Genomic DNA, 16804 nt, shown 5'->3' on the forward strand with positions numbered 1-16804 from the left:
CAAATAATCCACCGCACCAGTGCCATGACAAGATGAATAGCATATATAGAGGCCAGATTAGGGTCATCATGGGAGGTTATTATAATAGCCAAGTTGTGTGCAGTATGTGGTGAAAGGATGTACTCTCCATAGCCTGTGCCTGTGCAAGCTATTGTCTCCCTTGAGACTCTCATGAGGTCCCTACCTTCAATCTAAGTATCTTAACACATAGATTCCTTGATGTCACAGAATGGTGCCTACAAAAGGCCCATTCAGGTATCCAAATATAGCCTTGAGGATAAAGAAAGAAAAAGCAAAATGCAATAAAATCAAAGATGATGCAGCAATGTATACAAGAGCTCCTAGGCTCTTTGCATCCTACAAGATCCATCATAGGGCTACGGTGGAGTATCTCAGCTCGTCTATGATAGGGTTTGATGATGTTCAGCAATGGTAAGAGACAACAGCTTGGATTCTCATAGACACTACCTAGCTCAAGAACGGGGCTTTCTAGCTCTAAATAACTTTGTAACTTTGTGTATAGTCACCCCAAACAGTCCTCTGCTACATAAATCTGGTATTAATGGTCGAGCCTGTGCTAGTGATGCTACAACACTCAATAAGTCTACCAATATCTGCTATATCTCATGTATTGCACATCCATAGCCACTATCTAGCCAAGGGATGCCATAATATGATGTATGGAAGCACATCCCTCTTAGAAAAGATGGTGGTAGTGACCTTGTATCTCATGGTAGGCAAGACATCTATATATGTAGTGCTCCTCAATCTCCACCTACTGCATCCAGAATGTCTAAAATTTATTATCTTCCCATGCCACTCTACTGCACCTCCCTATGTCAACTCATATCTAGTGTGAACAGGAATCCATCTGGCCTCTTGAGAACCTTGCAGTTGTTGAGCAAAAAAATACATTAAACGCTGATTAGTCTCTTAAACAGCCCCAAAACATGCTTATTTAATGAAAAACGCAAAGCCGGTGCGTTGTTCTAGAGAGTTTCAATGAAACCCTAATCTGGGAGGGTCCATTCACATCTATAGATAGACACACTGCCCCCATTCAGTCTTCATCCTCTTGTGCAGGTTTCTCACTTTGCCGTGTAGATTTCAGCCATGAGCCACCTACCATCTGCTATCCAACCATTACCGACTGCAGCCCATCACTATCCAGCCCTAGGTGGCCTACTTCCAACCATCACCTTGCTGTTTGGATTTCTCCATCTGCTGCCTCATCATAGCACCTAATCAGCCGACATTTTCGGCATCTAGTGCCAGGAGACCGGCTGCTGCCATCTCTCCCACTAGGCAACCGCTGCAATACCTGCGTTTTTGCTATCCAGCATGCCACCTACATCAGCAAACCCCTCTCCTGCTATCGTCAAACAATTCTCTACCTCGGGTGATCAATTTTCAGCTTTCTCTGGTGGTACATTGCTATGTTTGCCAGATTTCAACCTCCCACTATTGTGTTTTGCCTGCTGCCCTTTATTATTCAGCACTCTCTCATCTCCAACTAGTGGTTACAACACTCGAGATCCGTCTCCGATAGACGTCACTCTCCAACACTATTGGTTTGCCCTTAGGTACTCTATACACTCTTCATTTGTTTACAGTTTTCATTTACTTCAGAGTTGTGTTTCTTCTCTCTCCTTCTGCTTGTGTTTGTTTCTATGTTTGAGTTTTGCACATCTATGTCTATATCGTTGTGTTTCTGTCATGATCGTATACTGTGTTTCCTCAATGCAAACCCTAGTAGCTACTCCACCGTTTCCTTCATATGGCAGCAGAGCCAGTGCTCTTGTAAAAAGTATCCTGCGAATATTGTGGAGTGCTAGGTTTTGTGTGAGGCACACAAACGACTCGTAACTGAATCACAATGTCTCAATCACCTCCTCGGGACTCCATGATGTCTTATCAAGCTTCTCCATCACTGGAGTTCTTGAGGAGGTATTATGGACTCCACGATGAAGACAACACCCCGCCTTCACCTTCACTTTCTTTGGTTTCTCCTGTTCCAAATTTTAGTCTCATGAGACAGAGGACCACCTCTTCGATCACGGAGGACATACAACATTTGGGATGATTCATGACCCATCTTCTTCATCTCAACCACCCCCAATGTCAAGTTCATGCAACCCCTTTGAGTCATATGAATCAAAACCCTCTTCTATTTCTCCTTTTGATATGCAGGATCTCGATGATTTTTTGTATGTAAACTTCAATCAAGGGGACACTCGAAGCAGACATCCTTCATCAAGTATATCTACATCTTCTATTTAATTTGAGCATGTAAGTCACTCTTCTCAAATCCTTCACCTCGATTTCCTCTCTCTTCATTCCAAAACCTTGGATTACACTCCACATCCATATCCTCCACACTAGGAGTTGAACCCTTTGTTTCCACTCTCTAGCACATTCTCATTCTCCATTCCATACTCACACTTTTCTACCACTTCACATCACGGTATATCGTTACAAGGAATGCCACCCTTTAAAATTGTAACATCCACTTACCCTCCAACCACTTTGCATCATGGGACTTTGTTACAAGGAATGCCACCCTTTAACATAGTTCCCTCCACCTTTCCGCAAGTAAGCACATCATTTCTCACTAGGACGGCTGTGATGGGCATTTCCCTCACTACCCCCAATCACCCACCTCCTTTGACCCCTTAAATACAAGGATTTTCATCCTATGCTTATGTTGCATCATCACACTTTCCATGGGTCACTCCTACATAGGGATTCTCATCCTCTGCTCCATGTGTCTATCCCTTCACCATGGGCTCCTCATGCAAATATCATGTCCATGCCTAGTCAGGCCATGTCCACCTTCAGTTCCATTGTAGACACATCTCACATACATGGTGGGTACTCTAGGACCCAGTCCCAAGTGTGTAAAGAAAAATACCCTAGCACAGAAACATAAACAAAAGCCGTACGACAAAGCACAAACTGATAAAAAGAACACAGTTAGGGTTAGAGTTAGAGTAACTCAGAGACAATGAACACAGTGAATAAATGAAATGATATGACTACTAATAATACGATGCTCATGCAGCAAACACACTATGCAGTGAATGAATACTGAACCTCGAACTCCCGTATCTCTAGGATCAGGACAGGGATAATGAGCTGGAGAGTGTGTCGTACTCCGAACGGATCCCAAATTGCAGCAAGGCAACCTCCGGATGTCGAACACCAGCAAACGCAACAATGAGAAGCTAGATTTGATGCAGATAGCAGTGAGGAGAGAGAAATACTAAAATGGAGCCTGCAAGAGAGAGAAATACTAAAAACAGAGCCTGCAGGAGAGAGAAAGATTGAAAACACAGGCAAGACAGCCTGCAAGAGAAAGAAAGACTGCAACAACTGCAGACAGGGGAGAGAAAACTGTCAGGGCGGCAGCTGGAGCCTGCAAACGCAGCAGTTTGCTGGCGTGGCAAGCTGTACGACAACAATGCAGATGAACAGCAGTCATTCGCCAGGCAAAACAGCAGCAATCAGCGTGTGGAGGGCTGGAAACAGGCGCCAGACTGTAGGGAACAGTGATGGACAGCAAGGGCTGAGATGTCCTCCGTGACCGGGGTGTGGGCAGCAAGCTGGTAACACCTGAAACCTGCAAAAACGAGATTGTGAAAGAGTGGAGAACTGCCTGCCAATTTATAGAAAATTAGGGTTTTAGATCCTCTCCTACTTAACTTTCTCGATCCGCTTCCCGTTTTAGGATTTTGGCTAAAATAAGCCTAAAATAAGCATGTTTTGGGGTTGCTTGTGGGTAAGTGCATTTATTAGCACAACACTCCCTCTTAGGCCCAAAATAGGGTGAGAAAAGTAGGCCAACCTAAATTTTGATTTACCCCAAGACGTCCCACCCCAAAGCAGCCAGGGCATCGGACAAAAGGTGAACGTCAGCTGCGCAGTGGCCTACCAAGACTACAGAGGCAATGGATATCTTACCAAGGGAGCCCAAGTGATCACCCCAGAGAGGTCAGGGCATCGAACCAAGGGTGCTCATCGGCTGCCCAAGGGCCTACAAAGGTGGATAGAATCAACAATGGATTTTATTTTTTTTTGAAAAGTGTTTTGAAAATACATAAGTAATATAGGGGCAGCGGCCGATTAAGTGACAAATAGGAAAAGATAAAGAGAGTTTTAAACCCAAGTTATTCACAAAACTAGCAAGCCAATCCCTCGCACTGACGAGGATAAGTACCTAAGGATGATAAAAGTGAGTGTATTGCCAATCATGTGTTGAATATGTGAGAGGAAAAAAAAACGGTGGGCTTAGCAAGACAAGCAAAGCAAGCAAGGGTAGGGAAACTGCCTTTAGGAGAACTACCATGTGTTATGCTACGAATATGATGGATCCTAGAGTCGACCACTCCAAAAGACCGAAAAGGGATAAATGCGCACAGATGCATGTTGACATGAACAGAATGCCAATGCATAGGATAATGCAAAGGGAGATGCAAGATGTCATGCTCATGCAATATGCTATGCAATGGTGCCACTGGGATAGTGCCCTCGCAGGGGAAGTATTCACTTGTCCAAGTGCCCTTTTACAATCAGGTCATCCTGATAGTGCGGATAAAGTTACAAATGCCCATAATACAATACAAAAGAATAAGTGAATGTAATGTCTACAAAACTGTAAGCATCATCACTATCACGATCAAGAGTAGAAGCCGCCCCCTCTCAAACTGGAAGGGAAAGCAAGAGGGAAGCACCCTCTCCCTATCAAGCTGAAGAAGTAGGGGAGGGTGTACCCAAGTCAATCCTGGGTAGCAGGGACTGAAGAACCGGCCGGTTGACCGCTTTGGTCAAGATGTCTGTATAACTATCTCATGAAGGTACAAACTCTAGGCGAATAGTGCCTAGCTCAACCTGCTCTCTGGAAAAGTGAAAGTGGACTCCCACATGCCATGTTCGTGGTGTGATGATTGGATTGTCCGCAAGGGCAATGGTACTCTGGTTGTCGCAGTAGATAACTGTGGGAGAGTCACATGAAAAATGAAGCGCCGCCAGTAAACTCCTCAGATAGATGGCCTCGGTGGTGCCATCGAAGAGAGCCTGGTACTCAGCCTCGGCCGTGGAAGCCGCCACCATCTCTTGCTTACGGTTGGACCAAGAAATGGAAGCCGTACCCAAGGTAAAGAGGTAGCTGCCATGGGAACGCCGAGTGTCAGGATCTCCTGCCCAATCAAAATCAGTGTACCCCTGCAAACATAAACCAGAACCATATGTCAAGCAATAAGAAAAAGTACACCGCAAATAACACAACACACGAAGATATGCAATCCAATGTGACATCCTAGGTACTGTGAAATATTGACTGAGTATGCTAACTGAGTAAGCCAAATCTGACCTAGTGTGAATTAACCAAAGAAGTTTTCCTACAACAGAACGATAGGTGTGTGCATCGAAGGGCTGTCCTAGGATATCCTTCAACAAGTGGACAGTAGGATCAATAGGCGTGGCCACTGGCCGTGTCTGATCCGAAGTGTATTGTTCCACAAGTTGAAGTGCGTACTTCTGCTGTGACACAAAAATACATCCTCCAGAACAAACTACCTCCATCCCCAAAAATAAGACAACAAACCAAGGTCTGTCGTTTCAAATATAGCTTTAAGCTTAGCCTTAATTTCCGCTATGGAAAGAGAATCTGAACCTGTGATGAGTAAGTCATCAACATATAGCAAGATAATGCTAACCCCCTCTGGAGTGGATCGAACATATAAGTTTGGGTCATAAGGGGTAGAATGGTATCCATGAGGCTGTAAGAACTCATCCATTCTATGGAACCAAGACCGCGGCACTTGCTTCAGCCCATAAAGAGCTTTTTGCAAGCGGAATACGGTATCCCTAGGGTTCCCTGAGGGAAAGCCCGGTGGCTACTCCACATAGACTTCCTCCTCCAAGTATCCGTTAAGGAAGAAACTGTTAATATCCATCTGATGTATCGGCCAGCCGTGGTAAGCGGCGCGCAAAAGTAGCAACCGAAAGAAAGTCAACCGTGCAGTAGAGGCAAAGGTCTCTTCATAATCAATGCCGTACTTCTGTCGAAACCCTTACACTACAAGGCAAGCCTTGTACTTGTCTAAAGTCCCATCAGCTTTTAGCTTTATCCGAAAAATCCACTTTGTCTCGATGACTTTCTTGTGGCTCGGATGATCCACCAATGTCAAGTCTCATTTCGATCAATACTCTCTAGCTCCCTTTCATTGGCCTCTCGCCATTGAGGGTGCTGAAGAGTCTCCTGCCAGGTATTCGGCTTAGAATGCGCTATGTAATCAGCTGTAAACAGTGACGCAAATAATGCCTAAGGAGCAAGCCGGGCAGATCTTCTAGGTCCCTCCGGAGTGGAATCCGGTGGTAGGATCCCCGAATCCCGCATGGTCTGCTGATACCAACAAGGTAATGGGTCTCGCGAAGGGGGCCTGGGAGGTAAAGAAACTGCACGAATGTCAAGAGCGGGAAGTAGACCAGGCTTAGTAGGCACGATCTCTGATGATGTGAAAGAAGCAAGCGGATCGGAATACGGTGCAGAAGACTGCACAATATCCCTCTCATTAAAGACGACATCCTGCCTAACGATCACCTTGTTTGTCTAAGAATCGAACAAACGATAGGTTTTCGCTTCAGAGGAATATCCCACAAAAATAAAAAGATCAGCTCCATGAGTAAGCTTTCCTATCTTGTCATCAAGCGTGTGTGTGTGTACGCATGACACCTGAAAACTCTGAAATGGGAAATAACAGGCCGAGAGCCAAAAAATGCCTCATACAGGGTCTTTTGAGAAAGAGCCACAGTCGGGAACCGGTTGAGGATGTACACCGAAGTGTTAACAGCCTCGACCCAAAGGTGCTCAAAAAGCTCTGCTACGAACAGCATAGAGCGTGCCATTTCCACGACTGTGTGGTTCCTACACTCTACAACTCCATTCTGAGAGAGGGAGTTGATAGAGGTGAGCTGGCGAGAAATGCCATGCTTCCGTAGAAACTCGAAAAACTCGTGGTAGATAAACTCACCACCACTATCACTCCTCATGCACCCAATACGACGACCAGTTTGGTTATGAACCAGTAGCACCCAAGCAGAAAAATATGTGAAAGTATCTGACTTATACTTGAGAAAGTACACCCACATGTATCGAGAATGATCATCCACTATCAAAAAGAAGTACAGCGCACCATTCAAGGCAGCAGTGGATGTCGGCCCGCAAAGATCAACATGAATCAGTCTAAGAGGATCCTCAGCTCTATATGTAGACTGCTACGAAAATGGGGTACGGTGCTACTTCCCGAGCTGACAGGCTTTACAAACATCTTAAGCTAGCTTCAGGCGTGGAAGGCCCTCAACCAGCTCACGGCGTAACAACTCATAAAGTGAGTCATAACCAAGATTCCCTAAGCGAAAATGCCAGAGACGCTCATTTTGCGTAGGCTCCCGAGATGTGGCTAAGGCCTGGAAGCTATGGAACACGGAGCCTTCGGTTGTCGGCTCGGTCAGAAAGTGTCATGTGGTATAGGCCATTATTATGTTGTGCCTCACCGCGAGCAATCTCTAAACCAGTCAAAGAGTCAAGGACCTCGACTGTGATCGCTGTAAAGAAAACTGCTCGCCCCAACCAGCAAAGCTACTGAACAGATAACAAGTTCACCCCAAGCTGAGGGACACGATATACATTGTCGAGCGAAGCCAGGTCCGGACCCTTGTCAGTGGCAAAATTGACACAACCTTGAGTCTAAATCTTGACCGAGGAGTTGTTTCCTACATGGATCCGCCCGGCTGCAGGGGCTTGGATACGGAAAATGTCATCCATAGGAGCCATGTGATGTGTAGCTCCACTGTCCACAATCCAAACTGGAGCTAAAGTGCTCGGCTGTGACGAGTGGGCCTCTGCAGTAACCTCGTCGGGAGGCAACTCACAGATGTGGACAAGACTCGCATCTGATGTCTCTATGGAGACGATATAGGCCTCTACAGACCAGTCAAACAAGCCCTCTGGAGTTGAGAACGTTGTCCATTGAGATAATTGTGCGGTGGCAATGTGAGTCTCACCTTTAAACTGCCCCTTGCCATCACCCTGCCTCCCCTGCTGGGGGTTGCTCGACTGAGGGGCGGGGATCTGAGACTTACGTGTTGGTGCTGTGCCTCGTGCCTTTGATCGACACTCGTCGTCAAAATGGCCAGCCTTTTGACAATGTTGACAATACCTATTCTTTTTAGGTACATTCTGCCACCCAGGTTTGAGTTGTGACTGGGAGTTTCCTTGAGAATCCCTAGATTAATTTAGCTTTTGAGTTTGATTTTGATTTTGAGTGGAGGTTTGGTTTGGTTTGCCCTTCCCTTGTTGCCCTTTCTGAGAATGAGCAAGAAGAGCCCTCTCTGAAGAGAAATTCATATGAAACTGATCGAACAACCGTGTGTAACGTAAAAGCTGACACTCAAATTAATAGAATGTAGGCATGGTAGGCTTTGAAACTATTCTTTCCACAAAATTGAAGTATTTCTTGGGAAGTTTATTTAGAAACAATGTGACCTAATCGTCAGAGGATTTGAGAGTCCCCGTAGTGGAGAATTCAGCAAGGAGACGCCGATACTCAGTCAACTTGACTTTCAAGTCATCCCAGTCAGTGATGAAGCTCATGGTCAAGATTAATACAACGGGTCCTATCTTGAGCCACATAGTGGTCAGTCAAGTGTGCCCATCGCTCTGACGCTAAGTCAAAATGCTGAAGTTGAGAATGAAACTTTGGCAATAAGCCTTGCATCAGCTCGATAATAGCAGAGGCATTCCTAGCTTTTCATGAGCGGACAACCTCGTATGAAACAAATGCGGGATCGGATTGGGGTTCCAACCCCTACACTAGATCCCATAGGTTCTATGAATCAAAGACATATCTCATCAAATTCAACCAAGTAGTAAAGTTTGACCCGTTAAAACGAGTCTTGTCATTAAATGCATTCTTGGCAGAAGATGAGCTAGAACCATAAGGTGTCGGGTGGGTGGAGTAAGATGATGGTCGGAAAGATTTTGGGGGTGAGAGTGTCTGATAAGAGTAAGAAGGAGGGCAAAGAGGTGGGTAGGCAGAAGTAGGCTGTGAGTATCCAATCAATGCTGATTCATACGAAGGCACTGAAACATGAATGTTTCCATAAGGCGCCAGTGTAGGTGGAGGCACCGGGACACAGTAGCCTTGTCCAAAGTAAGGCTGGGACACAACATTATGACCAGAAGGTCCACTAGGCAATGCCATGGAGACAAACTGTGGAGGCAACTGATCCACACTCGGGAGAGACTGAGTGGAATACCCAGGCTGCAATGATTCTGAAAGTGTGTATGAGGTAGGTGGAACACTACCCGGCTAAGGGAAGGATGAGGTCCTAAAGGATGTGTCTATGTTTCCATAACTCCCCGGTGTGATGTGCGATGCGACATGAGGTGTCTGAAATGGAAATGTAAATGGTGTAAATAGAAGTGGTGAAGCAGCGGAAGAATGTGGTGGGATGGGTGAGTTTTGAAAGTGAGGTGTATGAGGTGCAAATTCTTTTTGTTCATTTTTATCATTTAGAGACTGAAAATGAAACTATGAAGATGATGATACACCATGTAATGAAGTGAAAGGAACACCAAATTCAATCTGATTATGTGCAGTAGACGGAAAAGAAGAAAGAACAGAAGAAGAGTTGCCTAGTTTTTTCTTATAATCCCCGCGACGTGTATTAACATACAAGAATTGGTCCTCTAGAGGACCTTTTCCGTAGTCAACAGACTGGACTCTTTCTTCCACATGATCTCTACCAGTATATTTCAAAACAGAAGAGGTAAAAGAAGAAGGTATTAAAGACGAATCAAAAGTACCTTGCACCGGAGAGGATGGAAGAGTCTGAAAAAATGGAACATACTCCGGATCTTGCTCTTCAAGAGGGGAGCCCATCCCTGATGGAGGTCTCGACGGCCCTGCAACATCATCAGTCGTATGCGCAACATCTGAAGAGTGAAATCCATACATACCTTCATTTAGAAGCTTTTCTTAAAGGGCAATCCTTCGGTCGAGCTCCTTAATCTTCTTTTGTCGATAGACTATGATCAGTTTATATTCCTCAAAGGTCAGCTTGTCTATCTTTTCTTCCATGTACTCAGATGTTTCTCCCACCATGTCAGAACTTTGTGGAGCAAGCTGATCGGCCCACTCTCGCTCGGTTCTCGGCATAGGCTGATCTAGAGACTGAATCGGTGTTGATGTGTTCAAAGTCATTTGAACCTACTGTTGTTCTTGCTTCTTGCGAAGAGCTTTCAGATCAAAGGCCTAGGTTTCTCAAAGAGTACCAGGCTCTGATATGATGTAAAGAAAAATACCCTAACACAGAAACATAAACAGAAACCGTTCGACAAAGCACAGACTGATAAAAAGAACACAGTTAGGGTTAGGGTTAGAGTAACTCGGAGACAATGAATACAATGAATAAATGAAATGATATGACTACTAATAATACAATGCTCATGCAGCAAACACACTATGCAATGAATGAATACTGAATCTCGAACTCCAATATCTCTAGGATTAAGACAGGGATAATGAGTTGGAGAGTGTGTCGTACTCCGACCGGATCCCAAATCGCAGTAAGGCAACCTCCGGATGTCGAATACCAGCAAACGCAACAGTGAGAAGCTGAATCTGATGCAGATAGCAATGAGGAGAGAGAAATACTAAAAACGCAAGCAGGACAGCTTGCAGGAGAGAGAGACTAAAAACGAAGCCTGCAGGAGAGAGAAAGACTGAAAACGCAGGCTGGACAACCTGCAAGAGAAAGACTGCAGCAACTGCAGACAGGAGAGAGAAAACTGTCAGGGCGGCAACTGGAGCCTGCAAATGCAGCAGTTTGCTGGCGTGGCAGGCTGTACAACAACAGTGCAAATGAACAGCAGTCATTCGCCAGGCAAAACAGCAGCAATCAGCGTGTGGAGGGCTGGAAATAGGCGCCAAATTGTAGGGAACAATGATGGACAGCAAGGGCTGAGATGTCCTCCGTGACCGGGGTGTGGGCAGCAAGCTGGTAACACCTGAAACCTGCAAAAACGAGATTGTGAAATAGTGGAGGGCTGGCTGCTAATTTATAGAAAATTAGGATTCTAGATCCTCTCCTACTTAACTTTCTCTATCCGCTCACCGTTTTAGGGTTTTGGCTAAAATAAGCCTAAAATAAGCACGTTTTGGGGTTGTTTAAGTAGCTAAGTGCATTTCTTAGCACAACAAAGTGTACTCCCTTCCCCCACCCTATCCACCCTACCCTCATTACACACCTTATCCATCTCCTAGCACTACTACTCCTATGCAACAACCAAGAATGCCTTCATGGATAAGACTTGTTTTAATGGATCAAATTTCACCACTAGGTCGAACTTTATGCAACAAGTGCTTGAATAAAGAATAGAAACCAATGTCATTTTTTGTAAACAAAATAGGAATAAGGAATAGAAACTAGGTTGTCTATCAACGATACCTCTGTGAACTAGTTTTATATTTTGTAAGCACAATAAGGAGGATTAGGAATCTAAGATGAAACAACTCCTCCATCCTTAAAATTTGAAGTTCTTAACATTGAAATATGCAAGGGGATTTTTAGAAAGAAGATACCAAACTTCAATATTTGAACTTTGCAGCATTAAGGACTAAATTTGAAGGATTGTCTAATTGGTTTAGGTCCTATGCCGGACTCTCGATTAGCTCACCCTAATCACATCCGTCAATGGAAAGTCCGCAATGCCATAGCCAATGTTGAGTTAATGCAAGGGTTGCTTCCTAAGTTCCACTCTCAGTTACAATATTTTCCCCTCGTATCTAAGAGTTGGGATCATCTCATTGACCACTATGCGGCAAGAGATCGCACTCCACGTATCAATCTTGATTTTGAGCTCAGGAGTTTTCCATTAAGGAAGGGGATGATCTGAAAGTCAAGTTGGCCAAATATCGGTAGTTACTCACGAAGTCTACCATTACTAGCTGCTCAAAGTCAAATGATGATTAGGTCACGTTCTTCTTGAACAAGTTGCCTGACAAATACTCCTATTTTATCTAGCACATTATCTCACTACCTAGATTGCCAACCTTTTGCAAGTTTGAGTACCAATTCTTGCATTATGCAAGGTTGCATAATCAAGTTCACAAGAAAGCCTCCACACAACCTTACTCAAAGCAGAGGGGATTGGTTGCCTCTTCTTCGGAAGGGAAAACTAACAATGGCAAGAACTCACAAGATGCGAAGGCAAGCCAGACAAAGGGTAACCCCCCTTCTTTAGACGGAACCAAAGAGACAAAACCCATCTAGCAACAACTCCCTTTAAAAAAATAGGTTTTGCACACACAACCAAAGATCGGGCCATATGGATGAGAAGTGTCATACCAAGGCCCATGGTCTTCCTTCTAAGAAACCTCAACAGACCGCTGCAATTGCCTCCACTCCGGCTAGCTAAGCTAGTGGGACCTCCCGCTACTGTCCCATCTGCTCCTATAGCTCCAACATGTATTGGACATGTGGCATACGGGCAGCCTTAGTGGCCATCCTTCTCTACTTCTAAGGGGTTGTTTGATTGGTCTATGAGTACCGATCCCATTGCGCTTTACACATCCACCTCCATCTAAAACTACCTCACCACCTCGTCAAGTGTTTCCTTGGTAGAGCCCTGCTAGTGGGCGTACACGATGGTGGCCACATCCTTAGATTAGCTCCATCTTTGCACTCTTAGGTCTTTAGACTATCGAGTCGGACCCATAGGATTTTGCGCTTACATTTTCATCTTAAGTCTTCCGCTCCGTTTACTTGCACAAACATACACATTTGCATCATTGCATTATTCATTCAGTTAGCTTTTCATTTCTGTTTTGGTTTGGTTTTTGGAGCATCATACTACTAACCTCTATGCTTGCGGACCTTCATCTCTTTTGTAGGATTCTATTTTCATTGTAAGGCTAACATGCAAGTTTACACCAGTCCTACCTGGGCTTAAGACTTGGGATGCATGTCGTTCCATTCATGGTTTCATCATCCTAGGGGTTTAGCTTGTCTACCAACATGGAGGCTTCCCCTCCCAAGACAAATAATGCAGCATCTCTCTTGATGCTTCCTCACATCACGGTTCTTGGCACCACACGAAGACCAACATCCGGCTCCTCTTCCTCCTTCAACATCAACATCCAAGGTTGAGAGGGGGTTGCTACCCATCCAGGTATTCTATAGGTTTCAGTACTTGTCTTCGACATCGGCCTTTCCCCCCCCCCCCCCCCCCCATTGTACCTCCTCCTTTTGCATTGTATGATTTCATCACCTTTGTAAAGGGCACTTAGGCAAGTGAACAATTTCCCCAAGAGGGACACTGTCCAGGTGGCAACTGTTGCATAAGCAATTCACAGCATGTAGCACACTCATTGTGCAGAGCACCACTAGATGGATCCTAAGTTATTTCCACCAGTTTGTACAGCACTCCACCATTACTTCATCCCCTTCCCTCATCATCGATGCCCTCGAGTAGATGGGTAGCTTGTCTATTTTGTGATGGGTTGGACCTAACCATCCCTTCTTATTCTCCCCTATGATACAATTACTCAATTGACCACAATCCATCTCTCGAACCACCTTTTTTTAAAGCCACAAAAAAAAGAAAAGTAAAGGCACAAGAGATGTATCCCCTCCCTCTATCCATGCGAAGTGTTTGTATCTTCAAGTCAATTTCAGCCTCAAGCTTTGCAACAAGATGTTTAAAATGCATAAATACATCGGATTTTGCTTTCAGCCCATACACCCATGTATACCTTGAGTAGTCATCAATAAAATCAACAAAATAAAGATGACCCTTAAGTGCATGTGTCCTCATGGGACCACAAACATTGGAGTGTATTAGCTGCATTTTCCGGACAACGCATATGGCACCATCCTTCTTGAAATCAAACCTATGCATTTTGCCCAAAATACATCCTTCACATGCATGGGAGGTAGGATCTCCATAGGAGGCAATGCATCTACCATCTAACACTGCTAACCAAAAAACCAAAAAAGCTCATTGTAGTTCCATCCACCTTTGCACGACTTGGTAGGCCACTGGGTAGCCGACGCGCACCCTTTGTCCAATGTCTTGTCCTCTCTAGGGTGACTACTTGGATTTGCCTTGGCAAGATAACCATCACCTCTATAGTCTTAGCAAGCCATTGAGCAACCACCGTGCACCCTTTGTCTGATGTCCTAGCTACTTTGAGATGGAACATGGCCTTCCTTTCTTGCCCTATTTTGGGCCTAAAGAGAGGGTGTTAAGCTTAAAAATGAATTACATGCTGATTAGCCTCTTAAATAGCCCCAAAACATGCTTCTTTAATGAAAAACATAAAAAAAAATGGTGCGCGGTTCGAGAGAGTTTTAGTGAAACCCTAATTTGGGAGAGTCCATCCATATCTATAATAGACAAGCTACCCCCATTTAGTCTTTATCATTTTGTACAGGTTTCTCACTCTACTTTGCAGATTTCACTCCACACCCACCTATCATCGACTATCCAGCCATCACCAATTGCAGCTCATCATTATCTAGCCCTAGGCAGTCTGTTTCGAGCCATTGCCCTACTGTTTGGAGGTCTCCACTTGCTATGTCATCATAGCACCTGATCAGCCTGCATTTTCAATGTATGGTACTAGGCGACAAGCTGCTGCCATCTCTCCCACCAGGTGACTGCTGTAATACCTGTGTCTTTGTTGTCCAACAGGCCACTATGAAACCATTGTAGTTCCAAATGGTGATCTCTAAAGTCATCTCATAGGTCACAATATCATGGAACCATTGCAGTTCCAAATGACTATCCCTAAACTGGTCCCATAGATCCACCCCTATTTGGAGTAAGGTGGGGCATCTCAGTGAGATGTGTGCTCATGCCTCCCTGCACATCGCCCACTTGCCCACCTCCTAGGCCTCTTGAGTCTGCTCCATCAAAGGACTTCATATGCAGCATGTGTCCTGGTGAGTTCATCACCCAAGTGTAGCTGCTTCCTTTAAGAGCTCCTTTCTTGCTAAGGGAAGCTTCTGATCTGGTTGTCTCAAAAATTTTAAAAGAAAAAGTATCTCTCATTGTGGTCCTTTAACACATAACATGTATGTGTAAAGACTTGTCCATCACTCCAAGCATGAAACACAACAACGTGGCATCACTAATTGGTTCCTGCCTTCATCCTCCTCCATAGCTTCATGTATACTAAGCCCTTTGGGCTCATGGGTTGATACTATGATGGCATTAATTCTTCAAAACAGAATGATTCAACACTATTACTATACTAACTGGATTCTTCAATTTTAACTGTTTTGCGTTTTGTTTCCATTCTACTATATAAATCTGGGGTTCAATGACATGCTGTTTTAGTGTCAGTTCTCCCTGAGTCAATGCAGTATCACGAGGAGTTTATATGCATCATATTTCATATGATTGTACTTACCATTAGGGCTTTCACCCCTTTTCTATCTTCACGAAATGAGAAACCTCGACTCACATTGTAATGTCCAGCTGCAAGGTCCAAAGCATCCTGTACATTTTTGTTTTAGTATAGTCAAAACTAGATGCCCTAGAAGTGCCGTTGAATATCAAGAAAATTATCTGAAAACAACTTTAAGCCCCAATGAATGGATTTTAACATGTAGACCTGTCTTCTTCCATCATGCAGGTTGTTGTAATAATATCGAGCAAGAGCACTGTAACCATCCTTCAAAATACCAGACACAGTTCGTTTGCCATGCCTACAAAAACAGAAAGCATATATTTTCATATTGTTTTCAACAATTTTTTTGACAGTTCAATGCTTCATACGCACCTCAGAAGTCCTAAATTAAAAAGGTCTCATCTTTGTATTGAAGTACCTTACAAAGTCTCCTTTCAAAGCACATGTTCCAGAATACTGAATGCTTATATTGTCTCCATGATCAGCCCATACTGAAATGAGAATTAACAACCACCTTCAGGACCTTGACCAGCAGTTACACGTTCTGCCTCATTCCAGTTCACTTCTTTAGTTTTTATTTATGCTTGAAACTGCAATTTAGACTTGTGGGAAAAGAGCAAGCATCCATCAGTTACTTGTTCACATATGATCTCTCATAGCAAGGACTAGCACCAAATTTTTCAGGTGCAAAGATATAACACCAGGCTCAGTAAAAATTATTTAAAAACTTCAGCAAATACATAGTTAATTTCTGCTGGAGACAAGAAGGCAATGAGGAATCTTTCAATTGTCTAGTTTTCAGGTGCATCCTGTCTTTTTTCATTTTACCTGACAATAAGTTTGAAATTTGTCCCTTCAAGAATCATCTTCCTTCAGCAGATTACTGGTGTTTTGCTGATGTCTCTTAATAGTGTAAAACAGCTTACTATTCCAACCTCCCACCCTTATCGTGCAATAAAAGAAGAATTTGTGAACTCTGAACATGCATTAGCGTCACTAACCCTACAGTGAATCAAAAATGCTAACCCTAACTATGTAGCGACAGCAACTATGATGCGATGTATGCACTGTGATCTGACATATGATGTTCACACAAAAAAGTTGACCCAAGCCACATGATAATGACTCCTTTGTATCTCATGTGAGATCAGAGTGAATATTCATTAGGGTCACTAACCTCACAGTGAATCAAACATCCTAACCCTACCTATGTAATGGCACTGTATGATGCGATTTGTGCACTGTGGTGTGACAAATGATATCCATACAAAAAGGTTTCTGATGCAGATCCCCCATGATGATGTGTGACAAGACACACTGGTGAA

General features: G+C 44.1%; 1 protein-coding gene across 8 annotated transcripts in view; it reads right to left on the reverse strand.

Annotated features, from left to right (window-relative positions):
* LOC148030047 (phosphoinositide phosphatase SAC6-like) overlaps positions 1-16804 on the reverse strand; it is a 75838-nt gene that overhangs the window by 21752 nt on the left and 37282 nt on the right. For all 8 annotated transcript variants that reach the window (XR_015692124.1, XR_015692123.1, XM_087686319.1 and 5 more), the window contains 3 exons: positions 15898-15970; positions 15684-15777; positions 15480-15566 (listed from right to left, as the gene is read on the reverse strand). Coding sequence is in view for 6 of the 8 variants with exons in the window: in XM_087686319.1 (XP_087542445.1) it covers positions 15480-15566; positions 15684-15777; positions 15898-15970 (254 nt within the window). In the remaining 2 variants the exon portion in view is untranslated. The remainder of the gene's footprint in view (positions 1-15479; positions 15567-15683; positions 15778-15897; positions 15971-16804) is intronic.

The sequence above is a fragment of the Lygodium microphyllum genome, chromosome 10 (assembly GCF_053477565.2).
Source record: "Lygodium microphyllum isolate KBCC chromosome 10, Lygodium_microphyllum_v1.1.10, whole genome shotgun sequence".
Taxonomy (NCBI): Eukaryota; Viridiplantae; Streptophyta; class Polypodiopsida; order Schizaeales; family Lygodiaceae; genus Lygodium; species Lygodium microphyllum.